At 35.0% G+C, this 25384-nt stretch overlaps 1 protein-coding gene across 1 annotated transcript in view; it reads left to right on the top strand.

The window, feature by feature from the left end:
• Positions 1-25384, top strand: part of ADAM10 (ADAM metallopeptidase domain 10) — a 129602-nt gene that overhangs the window by 33690 nt on the left and 70528 nt on the right. The window contains exons 3-4 of the mRNA XM_058541692.1: positions 13339-13457; positions 15398-15556. Coding sequence (XP_058397675.1) covers positions 13339-13457; positions 15398-15556 — 278 coding nt within the window. The remainder of the gene's footprint in view (positions 1-13338; positions 13458-15397; positions 15557-25384) is intronic.

The following is a 25384-nucleotide window of genomic DNA, read 5'->3' as shown; positions in this document are numbered from 1 at the left end:
GGACAAGATAATGTTTAGGCCCCTTCGTGCTTTAAAATTCTACAGAATATATTAGTAATACCCAAGTAACTAAATTTAAGAAAGTCAAAACACTTTCTAGTTAGTAATAAACTATTTTTTCTGCCTGTGTGTTTAATTATTTGAGTACATAATAAATCAGAAATTGTTTCTATCTCATATGTGATTTGTATATAGTATAGAAGATACCAAAATTTTTTCTTAAGTGCAATATAATGATTTGGAGAATTTACAAGTTTCTTTTTTCTGATTTTGACAAGATACTTCTTCCTATAGCCTTAATAGTACGTTTACACACAGTTCAAAACAAATGGTCAGACATTTGATTAGAAGTTTTCTTCGTGGTTTGGAACTCAAGTTCTCCTTGCTCCTAAAATATGAAGGTATCGAGAATGTGGCCCAGGCCACCTGTAAAAGGCATCCATGTTCTCTATGATGGATCCTGACTGGAGTTGGGTTAGTCTGGAAGTGTCTTGGGCTTTATCTTTGTCATATGGCGATGAGTAGGGTAGCAGAAACTCAGGGCACTTTTCATTCCACAGACAAACTAGCACTTTGCTTCACTTTGAGAAGCAGAGGTAAGAATCCAGGGAGCACAAATGGATGCCAACTTGTAAAGAAGAGCAAGAGAATAAACTTGAATTGTGTAAAAATGCTATTGTTATGGATGTGGAAAAACAAAAATTTGAAAAATACTAACTTGGCACTTAAATCTCTCCCAACAAAATTTGAGCAAGTTTGAGCAAAAATGCCTTAAGGAAAATGGTGTTTATTTGATACGAACTTTATGTCAGGTATAGTGCCTTTTAGCATATATTATTAGTTTAAATATATTTCACACTGCTCTTTGTCTCACCCATGGATTTTCTAGGATGTGATATTCTTTATTCTTGCCTGATTCCTCTTTACATAGAAATTAAAAGCCTAACAAATCTGTTTTAAAAAAAAATCTGAAGGGACACTGGCTACTTGAATTACTTAGTGAATCATAAGAAAAAGCAAGAGTTGAGTTGTATGCATGTTAATTTTGTATTTAAGAAGCTAAATTGAGAGCTGATGATTACTCTGAGCTTAGTATCTTAGGTGTGATTTTAACATGAAATATATATTTTTTTTTGTGAGGAAGATTAGCTCTGAGCTAACCTCTGTTGCCAATCCTCCTCTTTTTGCTGAGGAAGACTGGCCCTGGGCTAACATCCGTGCCCATCTTCCTCCACTTTATATGGGACGCCGCCACAGATGGCTTGACAAGTGGTGCATCGGTCCGCGCCTGGGATCTGAACCTTGCGAACCTCTGGCCCCCAAAGTGGACCACACGAACTTAACCACTATGCCACCAGGCCAGCCCCTGAAATATCATTTTTATTTTACAAGTTTTTTAAGTACTTTTTTTAAGTACTAAGTAGGCTTTATGTGGGAGAGAGGAGCAAGTTTTAAGAAAAACTTAAACTGAGCTTCCTCTTGCCATTTTGAAAAGGGAATGGAAGTAAGAGTGTAAAAGTGTTTTTCTGACTATTTTTAATTCTTTGGATACATCATTTCCTCTAAAAGTTCATCTAAAACAGGCTTGTATCTAATAGCATATTTAATGTCAGAGTTTTTAGAGTTGGTGGCCTAGACAGTAAATGTCAGAAATTAGGTATATGCCTAGTAGAAAAGCCCAACCATCATTTTCCTCAATTGTAAGTTATATTTCATACTAAAATGTTGCATATATAGTTGGATCTTTTGTGAGATAAGCATTCTAGCTCAGATTTAATTCGGATTTATAGCCAACCTTATTTTTTTCTGTTCTTCAAGTGATTAAGCAGCATGTGAGTTGTGCTGTTTCTTGAAAATGTAGTGAGGATTTTACATGACTAAAAGTTATTTAAATGTTTCTCCTATTTCATTATACCTGAAAAGCTTTTATATAACTGTGTTGAATGGATATGTTGAGTTTTACAATATTATGCTTGTTTGAGTTGTTTTATTAAGCGTCAGTGAAATCTTGTGTAGTAGTGTGATATTTTTAAACTGATAGATATGTTTAAAAATTCTTTAGTAATCACATACACAGTTCCCTTTGAAACAGCTTCTGAACACTGAGATTCCTCACTTGGTTGTATCATAACCTCTTCCCTAACTTGTTAAAGCCTTTCTCTACTTCTTTGGGTTGACAGATATTTGTCACTTGTTTGTAGGGATAAAACTGAGTTGTTAATTTGTGTGTGTCTCTGAAATCTTAAATTATAATCATTTTGCACTAGTTAGGTTCCAAAACAGTCTATGCTGGGAGAATAATGCTGAACCAACAAATCAAATATAAACACAAAATCTAGCATATCAAGAATCTTAGATATGATGATATGGGACAAATAGTTGTGTTATATAGCAGTATTCATTTTTTTTTTTTAATTAAAGAAACCATAAACCACAAATTCGGTTAAATGAAATTTTAATCTCTGGACTGAATGAACAAATATCTTGTGCATTTCCTTTTGTTTAAATTTATTTGAGCTACAAGAGATGTTGCTGTAGTTTTAATATGCCATAATTTACTAAGTCCACTTTCATATTTTAATTTATTTCAACCCTTTCATTGTTTTATATATTTATTAAGCATCTAATATTCCAAGTACTTTAGTAGTCGCTAGTTATAGAGTAACTGAACAAGACAGGTCCTTGCTGTTGTGGAGTTTATGGACTCCTGAGAAAAACAGACACTGGATTAGGAATGGCAGCTGTGAAATTTGTTAAGAAAGGAATATTCAGAATATTGGTATGGGAGCATAGGGGGATGCCATCTTGTCTGGAGGTCGAGGAAGGCTACTCTTAGGAAATGGCATTTAAACTGATCCTGGAAGCATGACTGAAGAAGGAGTTGGTTAGGCAAAGAAGGGGAGGAACTGTTTTCTAGACAGAGGAAACAGCATATGCAAAGATACTGAGATGAGAAGGGGCATGTTAATGGAATTGAAGGAATTTTAGTATGACTAGGCTTAAATTGTGAGGGAGAATGGTTTCAAATGAGGCAGTAGATGTAAGCAGGGATCAGATCTTTGAGAGGTTATGTAAGTCATGGTGACAATTTTTTACTTAGCCATGGGAGCTTTTTAATGATAAATAACTTTTTGAGGTTTTTCAAAAAGTTTAGTGGGCCATGAATGCAGAACAGTTTGGAAGGGAGTAAATCTAAATGCCTTGAGGCTAGTTAAGGAGGCTGTTGCACTTGTCCTTATGGGAGGTGGGAGCCTGGCTAAAGGTGGTACTAGAGGTGATGAAGGAGAATGAATAGATTTGAGAGATATTTTGAAGGTAGAATTTATTGGACTTGATTGATATGTATTGAGATATAAAGAGAAGGAGTCAAGGATGACTGTTTTCTGGTTTGAGCAACTGAGTGGCTCCTGGGTCTGTTTACTGAGATAGGGAATACTGGCGTAGCTATAAGTTTGAGGAGAAATCATAAGTTCGGTTTTGGACATGTTACGTGAGGTTCATGAGGAGGGCCTAGGAGAGAGCCCTGCTAAATGCCAACATTATAAGGTTAGGTGGAGGAGGGAATGCAAAAACTGAAGAGTGGTAAGAAAAGTAGAAGAAAACCTGAGAGCGTGGTATCCTGGAAGCCAAGGGGGAGTGTTTAGTTACTGCTGCTTGCTTTTGTCATGCTGAACATTAGCACTATTCTTAGTCCATGTTACTTATCCTTTGAATTTCTGTAGTTCTGTTTGGTCTACCAGCTCTAATTATACAGAGTAGTCCAGATTTGGACACATCATAGTCACGTATAAGAGTGAGGAACTAACATTTTTTTTTTTGAATTTAATGATTCGTGTTAATGGCCGATATATCTTTGGGCATTTTAGTTACAAGAGCATATTGGGCCAATATCTTTGAGGAACCACCTCTACTGATTCTGTGGTGATTGATTGCAAGGACCCAGTTATCTTCTCAGTATGGCTTGGCTCATTTTTTCTTAAATGTATGAAGTACAGACACATTTTATTTGTCCATAGTGAAACTGTTTTTGACTGTATACATGACTCCCAAAATCTTTTTACATTTCAGTTTCAAAAATAGCTTACTCTCATCTATTGAGCCTTTCACATTGTTTATCTTGGGAAGCTGTGGAGTCACTTTGTCCAACTTAATATTGGATAAAGTTTTTGAGACATGCTCATTCAACTTCACTTGTATGTGTTTAAAGTCCCCAAATAGGAGATTTTACCTGTGCTTTCTGTAAATGTTTAAAAATCTGCTTTATTAAAACCTTTGCTATTTTTTGCTGTTTTTTTCTTTTCTGGTTTTTTGTTTTTTGATATTTATTTATTTTTTTTTTTGTGAGGAAGATCAGCCGTGAGCTAAAATCCATGCTAATCCTCCTCTTTTTGCTGAGGAAGACCGGCTCTGAGCTAACATCTATTGCCAATCCTCCTCCTCTTTTTCCCCAAAGCCCCAGTAGATAGTCGTATGTCATAGTTGCACATCCTTCTAGTTGCTGTATGTGGGACGCGGCCTCAGCATGGCCGGAGAAGCGGTGCATCAGTGCGTGCCCGGGATCTGAACCCTGGGCTGCCAGTAGTGGAGCACACGCACTTAACCGCTAAGCCACGGGGCCGGCCCCCTTCTTTTCTTGTTTTAACAAACTGTGATAGGATGATGGTGGTGTCTTCTCCCTAAGTTCTTGTCACTTCATCATCAACCAGTTATTCATAGTTTATCAGTGTTAAGTCTAGAGTATAAGTTCTCATCGTTGTATTCTTTTTTTTCTGGAAGTCGAGATTGTCAGCAAGACAAATCAAAAAGTTATCAAACACGTTGCTATAGCAGAGCAGCAGTACCTCTGCTTCATCAGAAACTTTAAGTGGGAGGAAGACTGAGGATAAGAAGTGAATATAATACTCACTTAACCACAGGGAAAGAGACCTGGGCTACTTGAGTAGCCACAGTGGGATGGGCGGAGCCTGGGAGTGGAGCTTCTAGGAGGGGTTTGGATCCTCAGGCCTCCCTGGATGTGGAAAAGTAACAGGGGCAGGAAAATGTAGATGGAAGTGGAATAATTGAGGAGCATAGGGAGGAAATGATAGGTTTTATCTTTTAAAAGAGAGATCTGAAATGATGGGAATGTATTGTAGAAGGGCCAGTCCCCTTCCCACCCCTCACTTCCCCCAAAAAGGAAATAGGGAATATTGTAGTTTGAAGGCATGTAATCATAGAGATGTTTTAGAGAGCGTTTGTCATGTAAAGAATAACCTGCTAGCTGCCCAGACAAGTCTTCCTTAATTCAGTGGAAGTTTTGGAGTCCCTTCTGAGTGCTAGATTCTATTCTCCTACCTTATCTCCTGCTGTCTTCCCCCTTTTTATATCACTGTAACCCCAGCAGTTTTTCTCCAACACACAATGCATCTGTTTGTGCTCGTTGTTCCTCTGCCTGAAACCCTTCCCCACCTCTACTCCATAACCACATGGCTCTTGTTTCTTCACTTTGTTCAAGTCTCTGCTCAAATGTCAGAGAAAGCTTTTCTACTACCCTTTGTAAAATGGCATTTTTTCTTCTTTCCTCCTACCACTCTGTCCTTTTATCCTGCTTTGTTTTTCATCATAGTGCTTATCACTACAGGACCAACTTCCTTCTTTCCTCCCATCCTCCCTCCCTTTCTCTCCGCTCACTAACCATGTGTGAATGTGAACTGCAGTGTGTTCTGTGAATTGTGTTGTTCATGCCTGTATCCCCTGGCTTAGCACTGTGCTTGCCCTAGTAAGTACTCGGTAAATATTTATGGAATGGAAGAATAGTATACAATTAAGTTCATGGTTCTCATCACTTTCTTTGGATATGCACTGTCAGTTTTATTTCTTTGACCACTTTCTTTTAGATTCCCTCCCATTCACACATTCTTATTTTAGATATAACAATACCATTGATTATGCTTTTTAAGTCAGTCTTTCATTTTTGTCTTTCACTGGGAAGATGTCCTGTATTTTGCCATCCTGCTGCTGCCTGATATAGCCTAAGCAGGGGACTATAGCTTTGTGTGGTAGAAAGATCTTTGGTTGGCTAATTGAAGACTTTGGTTTAGATTCAAGCTCTGATTTTATTTGTGTGATCTTGGTCAAGTCAGCCTTCTCCGATTTGTGAAATTAGAAAATTTAAGTGATCTTTATAATTTTATACATTTGATTTACATTAAATGTCTAAGTAATTGAAGTCTCACTCTACTCTTAAATCCTGTCATTGTTTCAGTGTTTTATATACAGTGGTTTTGCTTGCCAATTTTTTAGTTACATGAGGTCAGAAAGTATTTACAGAAACCTTTTTTCCCTCTCCAATAGATAAGTTTACTTATTTTCGTGTATAAGAGAGATACGCAATCATGTATAACACACGTAATCATGTGTTCTGTTATCATGCCACTATGGCAGATTCTTCCTCTTGGCTCTCCTTTATTTGGGAAAGACTCATACTGATGATCTATTTGTCTTCTTATACAGGATAAAGTTACTCATTTTAGCTCAAGTTTTAGTTTCACTTGTATCTTCCTTGGGGATTCTTGAGGATTCTTGTTTATGTATTTTTGCTTATTTGAGGTAATTTATCTAACTCAGGGCCATTAGTTAAGCCTTGAACTATGTTTTTCAAACTGTAGAGCCCTAGAATTTCTGTGGAGGATGTCTCAGGTACTGTGGGGTGCACATGAGCTGACTCTGCCCTTTCCCCTTCTACCAACCTGTTCTATTTTATCCTTTTTTTTTTTTTTTTAATATTGGCTTCTTTAAAATATTTTGAAAAAAGGACTTTTCTGTTCAAAAGATATACTAGTGGAAGTAAACTAGATATTTGACTCAGTAATATTTGATGTTAATATTAGCAACTTAAAAAATAATTTGGATGGAGACTGTGTCAAGCATCTTCATGAAGAAGGTGAGTGTTAAAAGAGTATCTAGAGATGTCAGGGATACCCTATTAAGTACAGTTTTGTTTCTAGGAATCACTAACCCAGCCTACCATAGATCTGTTCCATTTAGACATGGTAGACCTCTGTTCACAAAGACAATTCTGATCTCTGAGACTGCTGGACTATACTAACATACTTTGAAGAAAGGTTTTTGCTCTCAGGTTTCTTCCCTGTGTTACCAAGGTACTTCATTAGTTGAGGCTTTTTGTCCTAATATGACTTCAGTTCAAGGGCTGCACCCTTTGTCTGTTGCTATTGTCTTCTGAGAATCAGAGCCATACTATGTTTAGCCAAAATAGCAATCACATGGGAAAAGGCAACTTTTTTTCCTATATTCTTATTGTTCTAACTGTTCTAATCTATAGAAAGGTACGTCTATATTTAAGATGTAGAAGATACATAACCTTCCAGAAACTTATAGAATCATATCCTAACATAATTTATTTTGTTGTTCTGTACCAAAGGTGAATTTGGTACCTCTATTATTTGTTTCCTTTAGATGTAGAGTGCTTTTCTAAAGCCTAAGAGAGGAAAACCAGCTATTATTACCACATGTTACAACTGTACATTCAGAGCACTGAGGCTGGAAAATTGGAATCTGGTGTATTTTTTCAATTTGCTGTCATTTGTTAACTGATTTTTCCTTCCTATAATTTCACTCCATTCTTTATAACTTGACTATAATGCCACTGCAGAAGGCCGAAAAATAATTATAATAGAACTACTATAATCAAGATGAGAAACAAAATACTATTGAGCCATAGAATCAGTCTAGTGGATAAATCTAAGGGTAGAAAAACATTCCCAGTGCAAATAATGTTCTTGTTACAGAGCATCTTACTTCCTTGAAGGAAATTTAAAGTTTATCTTTGATGACAGTGTGCTATATTATCATAACAAAAAAGAAAACTGTGAGGCTGGCCCAGTGGCGTAGTGGTTACGTTTTCGCACTCTGCTTCTGTGGTCTGGGATTCGCGAGTTTGGATTCTGGGCGTGGACCTCTGCACCGCTCATCAAGCCATGTTGTGGCAGGCGTCCCACATATACAATAGAGGAAAATGGGCACAGATGTTAGCTCAGGGCCAGTCTTCCTCAGCAAAAAGAGGAAGACTGGCAACTGGTGTTAGCTCAGGGCTAATCTTCCTCACCGAAAAGAAAAAAGGAAAGAACTAAACCTGCTGAAAGAAACATAGTAAAAAGGGACAGAGTTTAGTCTTAATCTTGAAAGTGGCTCAAGCATTAATAATCAAAGAGAATTTCTTATGGTGGTGGTGTACAATTTTCAGTGAAAGTCACATAATGTTCTGTTTTCATTTCTATATCTTATTTGCATTTGTTCAGATTTTTAAAGTGACTTGGTGGTGGAGACTGATAATATTACATTAAGACTACTGCAGTGCTTAGCATATATTAGCTTGACTGTTTTCATCACATGCTTGAGAGGGATTTGTGGTATGGTAGAAAGAATAATATGTAGCAATAATACATAGCAACCAAAATACTGGAGTTCTAGTCCTAATTACAGTCTTGTGACCTTAAGTCATACCCTTTGATAAAAATATTCATCATGCCTCCGTTGCAATGTTTCTGTGAGGGTAAGATGCGGTAATATATGTAAAAGTGCTCTAAAAATCATAAAAGTAAATAAATTTAAGAAGAATGTTATAATCTCATCATTATCCTCACAACACCACTGTCTCAACCAAATCTCTTGGGGCTTTTACTACTAAGAAAGGTACCTCTGGCCACATAATTTTATTTTATACTCCAGCTTTTTGGAATACAGTGATATAAAAAATTTATTTATTTATTTTTATTTTATTTTATTTTTTTAAGAATTCACTTTATTTTTTTTGTGAGGAAGATCAGCCCTGAGCTAACATCCATGCCAATCCTCCTCTTTTTGTTGAGGAAGACTGGCCCTGAGCTAACATCGGTGCTGATCTTCCTCCACCTTATGTGGGATGCCGCCACAGCATGGCCTGACAAGCGGTGCGTCGGTGCGCGCCCAGGATCTGAACCCGGGCCGCCAGCAGCAGAGCGTGCGCACTTAACCGCTACGCCACGGGGCCGGCCTCCCAAAAATTTATTTATTTTTATTGTGGTAAAATAACATATAACTTACTATTTTAACCATTTTTAATTTTGTGAATTAAATGTATAATTCAGTAGCATTAAGTACATTCAGAGTCTTGTGCAACTATCACCACTATCCGTTTCCAGAGCTTTGTCATCTTCCCAAACAGAAACTATGTACCCATTAAACAATAACTCCCCATCCTCCTCTCCCACCCTGGTAACCCCTATTCCACTTTCTGTCTCTATGAATTTGCCTGTTCTAGGTACTTCATGTAAGTGGAATCATACAATTTTTGTCGTTTTTATGTCTGACTGACTTAGCATAATATTTTCAAGGTTCATCCATGTTGTAGCATGTATCAGAATTTTATTGCTTCTCAAGGCTGACTAATCCATTGTATGTGTTTACCACTCATATACATTTTTTTATCCATCTGTTGATGGACATTTGGGTTGTTTCCATCTTTTGGCTATTGTGAATAATGCTGCTGTAAACGTTGGTGTACAAGTATGTGTCTGTTTGAGTCCCTGATTTCAATTCCTTTGGGTATATACCTAGAAGTAGAAATGATGGATCATATGGTAATTCTATGTTTAAATTTGTGAGGAATCACCAAACTGTTTTCCCAGAATACAATAATTTTTATAAGGCAGTGTTCACTGCAGTTTTTCTGACCTTTGGGCCAAAAGTTTAAACAGTTAAAGAATCAGGTTATGTTTTCACATTGATTTTTATTCAGGGCTTGTTGAGAAACTGGGAAGATAGAATGTGGTTAGTCAGCTAATTTTTGTTATTATTTTATAATATGTTCCACAGTAATGTTGCAAAGAATTTGTAATTTATATAAATATTAAAATAGCATAAAGATATGAACTATCAAACAGATGATAGTGGAATTAAAATTAGGGAATTGGAATCCAGTGGCTTAGTTAATGGAATAAATTATGTCCAGCTTCTGATTATTCATTTGTATTTATCTATTTCATAGATTATGGCAGACTTTAATTCAATCTGGCTTCTTTCTACCATTTACCTGCCTCTAGGCTCACCCTCGTTCTGTTCCCTCTTCTGTTGATATATGTTTCAGATGCAAATTAATTTTTATATTAATAAAAGCAGTATATTTTGGAAGTATGATCTAAATTTTATTTTTTTATTTTTTGAGGAAGATTGCCCTGTGCTAACATCTGTTGCCAATCTTCCTCTTTTTCTTTTTCCTCCCCAAAGCCCCAGTACATAGTTGTGTATCATAGTTGTAGGGTTGTTGCTCTTCTGTATGGGATGCCACCTCAGCATGGCTTGATGAGCCGTGACTAGGTCCGCGCCCAGGATCTGAACTGGTGAACCCTGGGCCACCAAAGCAGAGCATGCGAACTTAACTGCTACGCCACCCGGCCAGCCCCTAAATTTTATTTTTGTTTTATTATCTATACTACTACTTTACTCTGTACATGGATAATTAAGGACTGAATTTATATATGGTTTTAGTTCAATTTAAATCAATACTGAGAATAACGTTTTTTATGCATGCGACGATTTTCTTATTATGAAACCAAAGCAGGGTGGGAGGGGGCCTACTTCAAGGGTTCTGAAATTCTCTCTTATAACATCCCTCTAGGGTTGCTGTCTGCTTAGACACTTTAAGTGATGTAAAACTATTTATTTGGGTAGGGAATGTAACATAGATTGTTCCTAAATTGAACTTGTGTCTTTCTGAAGCTTTTACCCATTTTTTTTTTTTGCCATACAGAATGTTATTGCTTTCACTTATAATGATTTTGGGGTACAACAATTTTGATGAAAAATAGTTCCTGAATGATAAATATGTTAAGTCTTTGGACATGTATTGTTTAGTCTGTTTAACAAATATGCTCTTTTAGAAGTAGTATATATGGTAAATTAAAAATATATATAATGATAAATTACTGATTTTTCAAGATATTGTGATCCTTTAAAAAATTATGTATGTATTTACACTCACATTTATGATCAAGAATTTCCTGTCAGTTGGCAGAAGTAATTTTTTGAAATGACAGGATGTGCAACAAGAATTCAGTCAGGATTCCTGTTTGTTTGGGACAGTCTGTTTTAACTTTATGGAGTTCCTGGTTAGAAGATGTGTTTGGCTTTGTTGATTATTCGCTGCAGTGGATTGGAGCCATAAGGCTCTAAGGATGCCTTTCCTAGCTTAAAGTCCTTGTCACAGCACCTGGGAAACCCTGGGAGTTTTTTGGTGAGAATTTTTGGCAAACAGAAAATGAGTACAGCCTCAAAATAAAAGGATGCCAAGATTGACATGAAATTAAGAAAAAGATAAAATAGACAGTATTCAGAAAGGGACACACTTTCTGAAGCTTAAGAGTATACCCTGTTGACCCCTATTCATTTGAAAAATGAATTGAGTTTTTTTCTTTAAAATCAACTTTATTGAAGTATAATTTACATAAAATAAAATATACTCATTTCAAGTGTATAGTCAACTTTATTGAAGTATAATTTACATGCAATAAAATGTACTCATTTCAAGTATATAGTTTTGACAGACGTATACACTTGTGTAACTATCATTCAAATCAAGATAGAGAATGTTTCCATCATAGCAGAAAGTTCCTTCATTCCCCTTTGCTCTTAGTCTCTCTCCACCCCAGACAAAAACTGATCTGCTTTCTGTCACAATAGATAATTTTGCCTATTCTAGAATTACATATATATGGAATTATACTGTGGCTATTCTTTTGTGTCTTCACTAAAGTGCGTACTTTTAGTAGTTTGGTCTTTTTTATTGCTGGATAGTTTGCCGTTGTATGAATAAACCCCAAGTTTTTTTTTTTTTTTTTTCGCTGAGGAAGATTCTTCTTGAGCTAACATCTGTGCCAGTCGTCCTCTATTTTGTATGTGGGTTGCTGTCACAGAATGGCTGCCAACAAGTGGTGTAGGTCCGTGCCCGGGAACCGAACTTGGGCCGCTGAAGCAGAGTGGGCAGAGCTTAACCAATAGGCCATGGGGCCGGCCTCAAGCCACAATATTTTTATCTCTTTACTTGTTGATAGACATTTAGGGTATTTCCAGTTTTTGGCTATCATGAATAAAGCTATGGACATTTATGTCCAATTGTTTGTGTGGATATATGTTTTATGTTTTCATTTCTCTTGGAGTGGAATTGTGGGTCATAGGGTTTTTGTATGTTTAACTTTATAGAAAACTGCTAGTTTTCCAAAGTGATGGCACCATTTTGTACTTCTACCAGCAATATGTTGCAAGTTCCAGTTACTCCACATCCTGTAATATTTGGGGGTCGACTAATTGAAGACTTATGTTCAGATTCCTTGGTAGAAATTGTGTTATGTGCAGACTTTTATGGCGGTTATAAAAGAGACTTGATATACTTTAAAGAGTTTAGTAATGATAGCTAATTTGCTGCCATTTATTGTACATCTCCCATGTGCCAGATACTGTGTTATTGACTTTATATACATTATAATCTCTAATCCTGAAAACAGTTCTACAAGATAGAATGTATCTTCATTTCACAGATGGAAATCCTGGGCTAGTAAATTTTAGGCTTAAGATTTGATTCTAAACCCTAGATTCTTTAATTTTACTTTAATATTTTGGTCTTTCCCTCTTCTTTATAGGGATAGTTAGAATGAGTATGATTTCAGCTAACATAGTCTCTTGGGGTTTTCAAATTGAGCTGAGGAAGGTCCAAAGATAATTAGAAGAATTAGAAGTCCCAGGGAAAAATAAAGGAATTGAAAGATTGTGTGTGTGTGTGTGTCTGGGTGATGTGTGTAAAAGAAAGAGCATGCATCTTTCTTCTGAGAAAAGAGCATGCATCTTCTTCTCTGAGAAGAGACGTTAATATAGATGCAACTTTTCTATGTATATTATCTTATTTGAGTTGTGAAAAGTAGAGGAAAGTGGCAAGGCTGCAGAATTACTAGAGAGGAAAGATAGTAGTGAATAATAGTAATTGTGTCAAGAAGCTTGTTTTTTATCTCCAAGGAACTTAGTTGCTGTTGGAATGATCTTGTCTTATCATGTAGGAATCAGCCTACAGGCATTTATTTTTAAATATATCCTAGACAGTTACTGTTTAATTGTATATAATTTAGAGTTTTATCACAGCTACTAGGTTGAATTTTAGAGCAGAATTTTTATAAGAAAATCTTGGTCAGTATATTTCCCAAAAAGACAAATTGTGTGAAACAGTCCACATTTTGCAGAGTTTTTTATTAAAAAAACTGTTTAAACTTTGGATCTTTTTAATTTTATTTTTCTCTTTCCTATTCCATTTTGCAGACATTTCAATCTACGAATGAAGAGGGACACTTCCCTATTTAGTGATGAATTTAAAGTAGAAACATCAAATAAAATACTTGATTATGATACCTCTCATATATACACTGGACATATTTATGGTAAGTTGAACCTTAAAAGAACCTTGTTCTTTAATTTTTTTCTACGCAAGGAAATATATTTATTTTGATGTATGGGCAGGTATTTCAGAAAAGATGAGGTAAATCCTAAGGAGATTTGAATATATCTTGAAGGGTCTTTGAAGAATGAAGTAATCCTTGAACCTATCTTTACAGTATGTTAAATACTGAATTATACAGTGACTGGCTTCTGAAAGGGTGAATTTTTGACTCAATACTTCCAAACTATTAGATTTTTAAAAAAATTTTAATGATGTCTATACTTTTCTGATCTTCAAAGCCAGAAATTAGCAGTAACTTTGCTGTGTTTTATAAGAAAAGAGGAAGAACCTAAAAGGAAACTGTAAAGATCATCTTAACAGCCATAAATAATGACAAAGTCATTCAGAGGAAAGTCTTCCCAGGGCTGGCCTTCCTCAGAATCTATTTGCTTTTGTTCACAATTCTAACAAATTTCTCTTACTACACCAGATTAAAAAGGTAGTGGGGGAATGGGGGTTGACTTTGACAGCTTAGTAGTGTGGGGAGAACAGAACAATTATAGAAGTCATAAAAAAGCTAAAAAATGCAAGTCTTCTGGAGGTATTAGAGAAGAGCAAAATATCATTGTGTTATTAACTCTGTACATTAATAAATACTCCAAATGATTCTTGGTTATTGAGACAAAGTTAACTGGAAATTTAATTTCATTTCTACATATTAGAGAGATTTCCACTCAAAAATCATAATACTATGAAAAATTAAGTGCTTAAAGAAATGTTTCTTTTTATTATGCCTGGTAAATGAAGCATTTTAATACTTAAAATTTCTCACTTGTAGATTAAACCTAGTTAATAATTTACAAGTGTTTTTGTCCTCTTATAATTATGTGGCCAAAGGAAAGTGTTTTACCATCAGTCTGGATTTTTAATGTCAGACGACAGTTTTCTGTTATTTTCTTGATCATTTATCTTGCTGGGCAAATAACTTGTAGTTTCTGCCCTTTTTTGCTAGGCGGTGGTCAAGAAAAGTATAAGACTAAATGAATTTGCAGATAAAAATGATGTCATTTAAAATGCCAGTGACATGGGCTCTTAGCTTTTAGTCCATGATTAATTCAAAGTCAACTAATTAATGTTAATCTACAACTTAGAAATTGTGAAAAGCCTGATTTTTGTTTTAATGAGAAAATTTAACAAGTAAATTTAACTTTTAAAGCCTTTTCCTCTTACTTCCTGCCTCTTCATATCATTTGCTGTTTGGTGCTCAGCTTTTCTTTGTGACTATATTAAGAGCCAAAAATACCTTCTTTTTCTGTTATTTTCTTTTACTAGAGAAGTATCATTGATGGGACAGGATTCCAAATCTTTGTCCAATATCTTAAAAAGGATTGTTGGTATACTTTTGTTCAAATTGCTACTGAAATGTTTGACACTTTCTTATTTAAAAAATGTATTTATAAAACCTAGAGGTGGTAAGGAAGCCAAAAGGCTCATGCAGAATATATCAGGTGGGAAAGGAACTTTATTTTTCTTATGATAATTAGAGCAAAATTTCAAAAAATACTTTAATCTCTTTATTTTGAAAGTATATGTTTTATCAGTGGATTTGCTTGTGTCTTTCTAAGTTAATTTAAAAATTATTTATTGAATGACTACTGCGTGCATGCCAGGCACTATGCTAGGTGCTGGGAGTATGGTTGTCAGCAAGACAGATGTTCTGTTTTTCATTGTTGTTACTAGTAATTGTATATATTTTAGCTAAGTACTAGTTGCTGTTCACTTCTCAAATTCAGCTTGATATATTTTATGTGAAAATTAATTTCCCCAGTAAATTTGTATTCAGGTTTTTAAAAAATATATAAGAATGGCTTTTTAAAGGAGAATGAATGTAACATTCATGTGCAAATTAAATTTTCAAGAGTTTGTTGCTTTCATCAATAGGTGAAGAAGGAAGTTTTAGCCATGGGTCTGTTATTGATGGAAGATTTGAAGGGTTCATCCGGACTCATGGTGGCACATTTTACGTTGAGCCAGCAGAGAGATATATTAAAGACCGAACTCTGCCATTTCACTCTGTTATTTATCATGAAGATGATATTAGTAAGTACTTAAATTTTATCAAGTAGCCTTTTGCAAAAAGACATAAATAGTTAAAACTATGTGGAGACAAGTGAAGCCTGAGCTGGTTTCTTTCCTAAGCTATTAATCTGACTAGAAAATAGTTTCACAACCAAAGTCTCAATTTAATGAATAATAGATCTATTTGATGAGACAATTTCCTTGTCAATCCATGTCAGTCCTAGTTTGTTCAGAGGATACAACCAATTCTATTTGAACAATGAATCAACCAACTATGGTTGAACTGGAAATCCAATATTCTGATATCAGCCAGTCATTTAATGCTGTAATGCCTTTGTGTGTGTGGCCTACTGAAGCATCATTATCTTCTTATGTAAATTTTAATGTGGATATTTGTGTAATATTTAAGGACTATTTTAGATATTTTTGTAATTTCTAAGTCCTTTGAGTATTTCCTTTTGGAATCTTGAAATAATGACTTGACTTTAGCTTGGTAAGACTCCAGGTTTATCATTATGGATTTTGTCCTCTACCATGGTCTTTATATGGTGGTAATTTGTTGGGAGAGTTCTTTTTCTGTGTTTTAGGAGTAGAAAATGTATTTAGACTTCACTTTTTAGTTCTACCGTTGTCTATATATCATCCATAGTCATCTAATTATGAAAATGCTTTAATGAAATACCACAGGAATTCATTCCCATAATTTTTATGCCTCTTGAGCACTCATATTTTATTTTTGACTGTGATTAGACTAGTCTCTCAATTTTTGCCTATTTTCCTAACTTGATTGCTTCTTCCTGGCTTCATTTTCCTTTCTATAGCCAAAAATTTGTTGTCAGTAATTTAATTCACAGCCCTAGTAATGTGCTAGAAGGCCTTAACCGTTTTGACTTTTTTGCTCCATCAGCACTAACAGTTTCTGTAATTCAGTCTGTCCAACTGCTTGTTATTTCTGATGTTGGATTACTCTAGAAAATAGCATAATTAACCTAGATAGGATACATTTATGATATTAGCTGTTTGCTAAATCATAAATTCATTAATTCTCTTGCCCATATTTGTACTCATCTTTATTTGATTCCTTTTCCAATTTCTCCTCCTGGTATTTCAAAGTCTCCCCAAGCTCCAAGCTGCAGTCTTGCTTCACTGGTTGGAATGTGAATTCCTTTGCCTTCCTCTCTTTCTGGTAACAGAATTATCATCTACTTGATTTGTATGTAACTTTGTAATTTTCTTAGTAATTTAATCTTTTTGCTGGTTTACCTCCCCTATCAGAGTATGTAAATTCTCCAATTGCAGTTTCTGTTGCTTTTACTCCTTTAACATTCTAAATATCATTTATCTCTGGAGCAGGTTCTCCATAGATACGTAATGAAATCTTGCAACATTTTCCCTATGATATTTTCTCAAAATCAACCAAGACCTTTTGGGAAAGGAAGGAGAGGAAGAGAGTAATTTGACAGATATTGAACTCATCTTTTCCTTCCCATCAAATTATAATCAAACTTTTTCCTTTGCTTTACACTTCCTATAAGTACCCTCTAACGTGTTGTTCTGCCTTTCATGATTTCTATTATTCCATCTTCTCTCTCATTTTTCTCCTTCTCTTATCTACCTGTATGTAGTTTAAGCACATTATTCTCTTTTTTCCCACTTTTATTTCTTCCTTGTCATATAATTGCATTTTTCCACTTTGCATCGTAAGTAACTTCCAAATATCTTCCTTTATGTCAACTTTTTTTTCCACTGAAGATGATGAGTTGACTTGGAGGATCAGTGACGTTGGATGCAACTAAATTTTCTATTCCTTTTGGCATTTAACTTTACCATTGATTTCAGCTCTTATTTTTCACTTGTTCAAGTAAATACATTTGTGGTAAGGAGGCCTTTTTACATTCTTTTTATTATATACCAATTGTGGTATGAGAGCTTAACAACAGTAGTGTTTAGAGTGATTTTGCTTGTAATTTTCTCTGGTAAGTGGAAATGTAACAATATGAGGATGAGGGTATGGAAAGGAATTGCCATAAACAGAGTTTTTAATGATTACATATGTAGATAATTACTTGTGAAAAACTATATGAAAATCTGTCAGGTTAATCATGGTTTAAGAAAAGAAAACACTCATGTGTTAACCTTTTAGTTTCTGAATATTTGCTATATTCTAGATTCTACACCAAGGGTTGGCAAACTTTTTCTGTAAAGGGCCAGACAGTAAATATTTTGGGCTTTGTGAGCCATACGAGCTCTGTTGCAGCTACTTAATTCTGCCATTGTAGTACAAAAACAGCCATAGAAAATACGTAAATGAACAAGTGCAGCTATGTTCTAATAAAACTTTTGTTATAGACACTTAAATTTGAATTTTATGTAATTTTTATATGACACAAAATATTATTCCTTTAATTTTTTTCAACCATTTAAAAATATAAAAGCCATCCTTAGCTTGCACGCCAAACAGAAAGACTCAATTATCCTGCAGGCTGTAGTTTGCTTACCCCTCTTCTAGAGGATTGATAGATAAATTTACTTTTAATTGGCCCTCTAACTTCTCTATGTAGAATACCTAAGGTTCTAGTAGTAGTAGTAGTAGTAGTAGTAGTAGTAGTAGTAAGAGTAGTTATTACTGTTTAATGTGTATCTGGTACTATATAAAGTTCTTGCATTATTTCATTTAATCTTCACAATAACGCTATGAGGTGTAGCCACACATATTATCCCCACTTTATAGATAAAGAAACTAAGGCTTAGAAAACTTACGTCACTTGATTGTGGATCTTGGGTTCTTAGCCATGTGCTCTTCTGCTTCACTCAATGGAAGAAAGCTATAAATTCTCACTGCCATTACTCCGAGGATTTCTGGGGCTTTTCTGAAATCTGTAAGCCTCCCTAAAATCACACATTTGCATTTATTGCTGTTTTAAGCCAGATTCTCTCAATATATTTAGTAATGGATGTTTTGTTTTACAACTGATTAAAAATGAGAGGATGTCCCTTTAATTTATATTATTATTTTCATATAATTTGCTTAAGTGCCAATAATTTATTTTCACAACTAAAGTACTACATGATTGTTGAGACCACTGTGTATATGCTTGAGTGTATTTGGTGTCCCTGTATGTGTTATTTTCAACAGAAGCAAATGTTGGGGGAGGCACACCAACTTTGGGAAGGAGTTCTGATGAGAATTTGGCCACCCTCCTCATTAATACTGTTTTTGTAACTGTAGGCATAAATGTATGAAACCAGCAATGAGAATGATATTGCTATTCTGGAGAACCTTAGGGAATGGCTTCTGAGGCTGTACCAGAACACAGAGACAATTTTCAGCGAAAATATTTAATAACTTCTTTAGGTGCTTTGATACCAGTTGGATGTGATGGCTTAAAATTCACGCTTGTTCAATTCTGTACTAAGGTAGTAGAAAGCACTCTCTCCTAGGACATAGAAGTGTGAAGAGTTATGATAAGGTAAGAATGCCATTAGTTCTCTGTCCCTTGGCACAGTTAGTTCTAAAGAAACTGGAAAAAACATTGCCCCATGATCTATACTGTTAATCTTATTAATATGGATATGACTTTTAGGAATGACTGATATATGATTGCTTGGACTCATTAGTTGTGAGTAGTGTACCCTTGCACTCTTTTGTGTCCTGCCTCTCTGAGAGGGCAAAGGTCTAAGTAATTTTTCCATGTAGTACTTTATATAGAAATATTTCATCTCTAATTTAAAAAATATTTTAAATAAATATATGAAGCTACAGAATAAGAGTGTTTGGGTTTACTCTTTTCATTTCAAATTTATTTTCCTGTGTGTGGTATAGGAAAAACCAGAGAGCTTGAATTTGCCTCTGCCTCGTGGTAACAGGGCTCTCCTACTTTCCGCGTGTGTGTTAGCTGTAACTATATTTGTCACTGCTTTCTCTGTGCTTCAATGGGAAGACTCCTTATTTCTTGTTCTGAAAAAATTGAGATTGTTAAACTTTATTTAACCATTTCAAGGTGAAGGCCTCATTCATGTAGAAGCCTCCTCATTTGTGGAAACTTCAGGATATTGCTTCTAAAACCTTAAAAAAATCAATTAGTTCCATATTATGTTTTTGAAGCTGTTGACATAAATGAGTTTTGTCATGGTCAATAAGACTTCCAGCTCTTTTTGTGTCACTATTAGTGGGAGGGAGGGACAGAGAAAAGAAGGAAAAGAGGGAAGGAAGAGTTGAATTGGAAAGTATTGATAATGGTTAACATTGTTCAAATCTGACATCATTAGATTGATAAAGTCATTCTACAGATAACAGGAAATTCTGAGGACTGTCTCGGAAAGTGTTCTAGCCATACTTAAGGTCCAGGCTGGAGCTTGGCATTCTGCTTGTGCATATCAAGTTGTGACAAACTGTGGTAGACAATTGGAAAGATTGAGGAATGGAATGCCCTGATTGTTTGATAGCAGTAGCAGAATGGTTTAAGACTATGATTGGAAAGGCCCCTGACTTCAGAACTCCCACAGCATATACAAGTGTATTGGTTAACCACTCCACTATATGTTTAATTCACATGCTTTATTTGGTGTTGATCTTAAATACCACTCCACTATATGTTTAATTCGCATGCTTTATTTGGCATTGATCTTAAGTACTGAACTTTCTTAAGCACAGTGACAGTGTTTGAAAGAAATGTAAAAATTTAGAAGTATTGTTGACTCTGTCTTTACTTTTTTTCTGAGTTAATCTCTAGGGAAATATAAATTAATTTTTCCAAACAATTCACAGGCACAAATGCAGAAAAGTTAAGAAGGCCATGAGAAATGGTAGCTATTTTAAAAACAATATTTAATTAGAAATACAAGATACTAAATTGGGAACACGTTTTTAAAAAATCAGATAAAAAGAGACAGTGAGGGGCTTAATTCTTTTTGGCAGAATTTGGAGAAAATATGCCCAGCCTTTTCATATTATTCAGTCAGAAACTTTATTTTATTTTATTTATGTAAATAAGACACAAGTTGAGAAAAGACCTTTTCTGATTGGTTACCATATATATGTATGTATGAATTCATTATACAATCTGGATATTACATTAAAGATGTAGTTTTAAATATAGTTTTCAATATACTGTCAAATCAAATGTTTGATGGTTTAGAAAAAAGTTTGTAGACATTTGGTTTTTTAATATGAAGAACGAATTTGCAAGTTTTTAATTAAGATTTCACAACCATGTGCATTTTAAAAATAAAGATTTTCTTTTTGAGTGCATTGTTTTTTCATCATACCTAGTCAGCAAACTTCATGGAAAATAGAGTTGTTTGGAGTAAACCGGAAGATTGATGTAGTGCTGCATTTAATAGAATTCTGTAATTTTTGTATTGCAAAAGACACTAGAATTATTTCAGAACCCTAAGTTTGAAGATGATGGAACCTGAAGCCTAAAGAGTCTTAAATAACTTGTGCAAGATATTTTCATGACGAGGATCTGTCTCCTAGCTTCCACTCCAGCACTTTTTGGATTACCTTCTGAATTAGGAGAGACTAGTTTAAAGACTGGTAAAAGTCAAAGGACTTAATGCCAATAAAGATGATTATGGTGAGGATTAAAAAAGATTAGGAGGAAGTTAAGTTGTCTTTATTTTTGGTGTCGTTGATTTGCTGAAATGTAGCTATGTTTGCTACTGAAAAGGAGCGTAAATTTACATTTTAGGTTCGATTTCTATGAGTGGTAAGTTACAGGAAAACTAAAAGAAATAGCATGTAAGAGTATATTTATGTGTATGTCCTAGGGATAAGTGGAGCTAAAACGCAGTCTTTCATATCTGTTATAGTATAATTCAACGCTTGATGTTTATGCTCCTAACCTTGTGAGTGTGCCTGAGGACATTGGTCCAGGTGTGGTCCTGAGGACTTGGGCTCCCCAAAGAGCTGCTTATAAAGAGGCATTGTGATACCTGATTTATTATAAAAATGTTAAATTCTGTTCATGGTTAGAAATTTGGACATTAGATAATCTCCATAAGCAGTCTTGCTATCTTATATTCAAACACTAGACTAGGAATTCATTGATATGAAGTTTACAGGTATCAGCAAATAGGGAGTCTTAGAATTATGATTTAAAAGTGACTTTGTATATCAACTAGTTAAAGCTGTTTCAGGGTTTAATTCATTTGCTCAGGATCATACAACAAAGTGGTGACAGACATGATAGGGAGGAAGTACAAGAGGTAATGTGTTAGCGAGCTGACACATGGCATATGTATGAGAAACGAGTTAGAAGGAAGATCAGGATGATGCATTAGAATAGCTTTGTGATCTTAGGCACGTAACTTTTTTTTCTGGGTTTCATTTTCTTCATGTATAAAATGTGGGTGTTAGATCAGATCATTAATATCCTTTATCTCTTCTAAAATGTGATGATTCCAAACTGCTTTTCCTCTAAAGCTGGAAATATTTTTGGTTTTGCTGATTAATCAAATGACTGTATAAAATATATATTTTGCATGTGAATTAAGTAGAAGATGGAGTGTGTCTACCACCATTAACATTTTGGTGAATAGCCCTTCAGTTCTTTCTTACATACTATTTTAAATTTCATTTACAATATATTTTAGATTTGTTTCTATGCCACTAAATATAGTTCTCTCTTTTTCTTTTAAATGGTTGCGTAAGGTTCCATTGTTTCATTGATGTATTATTTATCAACTCATCAACTAAATGGACATTTAGATTGATTCTTGTTTTTTACTGTTAAACGTTGCTGCAGTGTACGTTATTGTACATAATTTTTCCCGTCAACATTTGTATGGTTATTTTCTTAAGATTAACTCCTAGAAGTAGTGTTGTCAGACATTTAAATTTTGATATATATTGCCAGATGATTATCTCATAAGGTTGTACAAATTTATACTCTTAAACCTAGAAATTTAATATTGATTTAATAATATATTAATATACAGTCTGTAGGCATATTTCTCCAATTGCTCCACAAAAATATTCCCTTTTTGTAGACAAGATTCAGTCAAGGTTCACACATTGCATTTGGTTGTCACATCTCTCTAGTTGGTATTACTTTTTAAAACAGCTTTATTGAGGAAAAATTAACATACAATAAACTGCTTGTATGTAAAGTATACAATTTGATAATTTTTGACTTATGTGTACATCTGTGAAACTATCACCATAATCAAGATAGTGTATGTATCCATCGCCCCCAAAAGCTTCTCCTACTCAGTGTAATCCTTCTCTCCTTCCCAACCCCTTTTTTCTCAGGCACTAATCTGCAGGTTAGTTTGCATTTTCTAGACTTTTATGTAACTGCAGTTATACGCTATGTACTCTTTTAAAAATATCTAGCTTCTTTAACTTAGCACAATTATTTTGAGATTCATCCATGTTGTGCATATTAATAGTTTATTTCTTTTTATTTATAAGTAGTATTCCATTGTATGGATAACATAGTCGTTTATGCATTTGCCTGTTGATGGACATTTGGGTTGTTTCCAGCTTTGGGTTATTACAAACAAAACTACTATCAAGTTTTTGATATTAACTTGTCAACTATTGGTTGATTAAAGGAGATAAATTTTGAAAAGAGGCAAGGGGATTGAATAAATACTAAAGACTTTTCATATCTTGGTCTAATACCTGAGCTATAGAGAGGGGACATTTTAGAAATTTAAGACGAGCTTTGTGGAAGCAGGAGAGCAGAAGAAACGTTCATCTGTGCTAGCTGTGTATAGATTGTCTCTCCCCCAAACCCCTATTCATCCTTCAAAATACAATTCAGGTATAATCTCCTAGAAGCCTTTTCTGGTCCCTCAGTTCTGAGTGTCCTCTCTTCACTGCTATTTATGCATTGATGCGTCCTCCCTGTGTTTTGAATCCAGCAGTTTACAGGTCATTGGTTATATGATTGACTTTGGAGAAGAGGCATGGAAGGAAAACAGCTGTTGGCTGGATGAGTAAATTAAATTCAACCAATATTTAATAAACCATGGATGAGTACAGGGAGACTAAACACTTCGCAAATTAATATTTAGATGGAATACTTTACATGTCTGACAACTCAGCTAGACTGTAAGTTCTTTGAAGGTGTCTACTCTGTCATTTATTCTTGTATTGCTGATATTTGGTAAATAATAGTTTTTTTCCTCCCATTATTTGTTTTGTAAATAAATTAATGCACTTAAGAATAACATTAACATACAATTACGAAATTTATATGCATACAGGCCCTAATTTTGAACATGCCCTATTTTATGGTCAATCTGTAAAATAATTAGGGATTTAGAACACACTTCCCTGTAGAAACAATTTAAAATGGTAGACAGTTCCTAGTTATTACAAGTAGAATGAAGGCTAAAAGGAGGTTATTGGAGTCAGCACTTTACAGGTCTTTGGTTGATGGATGACCTTTGAAGAGAGGCATGGAAACCAGCTGCTGACTGAAAAATTCAATAAGTGTTTATGGATTTGTAAATGTACAGGAAGGATTAAAACTTTAAAAAAAAAAAAGATCTTCAGGGAGCTTCTCAGTCAATTAATAGAGTCAGAATGTGATCAATGCTGTAATCAAAGTGTCATCAAAGCACTGAGGGTAGTACACACTGAGGGAGCCTTGGGGATTTTTAGGAAGACTTTCCAGGGGAGGAGGTATTTGATTTGAACCTTGAAGTTAAGGGTAGACGTTTGACTGCTAGAGATAAGAATCTGTGATGACAGGAGAAAGGTAGCTATTACTCTGGCTGTAACAATATTTGTTTTTAGCTACCACAGCTCAGGAACTTCAGAAAAGAAAAGAAACTGGCATCTTCTTTGGCCAGAGTCCCCTTTTTTCTCTGTATAGGTGTATAGTTCCAAATCGAATAAATGGAAATAATGGTCACTTTAAATCAGAGTGTTATAAATTTTTATTACGTTTCAGTTACAAGTTTTATAGGTTTAATGATTGATTAATTTATTAATTAACACTGTATTTGAGTGCCTAATGTGTACAAGACGCTTTCCGATACTGTGGGTACAGTGATGAACAGGGCAAAGTTTCTGTCCTAATGCATTTTAGAATCTAGTGATTCTATTTATAATTGATCTGAATAATAGAGCAACATTTCTCCTATTGACCTGATGCCCATGATCTGCTTGGCCCGTAACACTAACCCTTTCTTCTTAAAAGCGAGGAATGGGGAGGGACATGTCTGGCCCAGCTCCCCATCTCTGTTTCTTGGAAGATCAATGTTGTGAGTACAACTGGAAAAGGGGACATCTTCAGCTTCCTGTTCTTCCCAGGGTCAGTCGTACTAGGTCCTTCTTCTCATGCTTTCCCTACCCTCCCCAAACAGAGACTGGATGTGGAAGATGGGAAAGGGGTACAAGAGAGAAAAGGACTCCTATCCACTGGAATTAGAAAGGGGAAGGACATTTGGGTCCACTTTATTCATTCTTCCATTCCTCTGTTAAAAACCAAAATTCAACTGAGTAAATTTTAAAGATATTATTGTTTTTATTCAGCTATTTGTGAATGGGGCAGCATCTCCTCTCACAGATAGAAAGGAGCTCTAAGGAGCTGTACAAAATGAAACACTTTTATAGGCAGAAAGGAGCAGGAACAAGGAAGTTATACAAAGCAAAAAGTAGATTGGTTGTGGCAAAGTCACCTTCCTTTAGGGGACAGCAAGGGTCTATCAGGCAGATTACCTCACTAGTGCTGACCAGGTGATTCCTGATTGACTGGTTTAAGATTCCATTTCTGGGAGAGGCTGAAACTGTAATGAAGTTAAGTCTTGGCTTGGTGATGTGGGACTTAGCAAAAGTGACTCAATTTGGGGCCTAGTTTCTTTTTTTTGTGTGTGAGGAAGATTAGCCTT

The sequence above is a fragment of the Diceros bicornis genome, chromosome 5 (assembly GCF_020826845.1).
Source record: "Diceros bicornis minor isolate mBicDic1 chromosome 5, mDicBic1.mat.cur, whole genome shotgun sequence".
Classification (NCBI taxonomy): Eukaryota; Metazoa; Chordata; class Mammalia; order Perissodactyla; family Rhinocerotidae; genus Diceros; species Diceros bicornis.
Note: the sequence above shows the minus strand (reverse complement) of the source record. Positions and strands in the feature narration are given on the sequence as shown.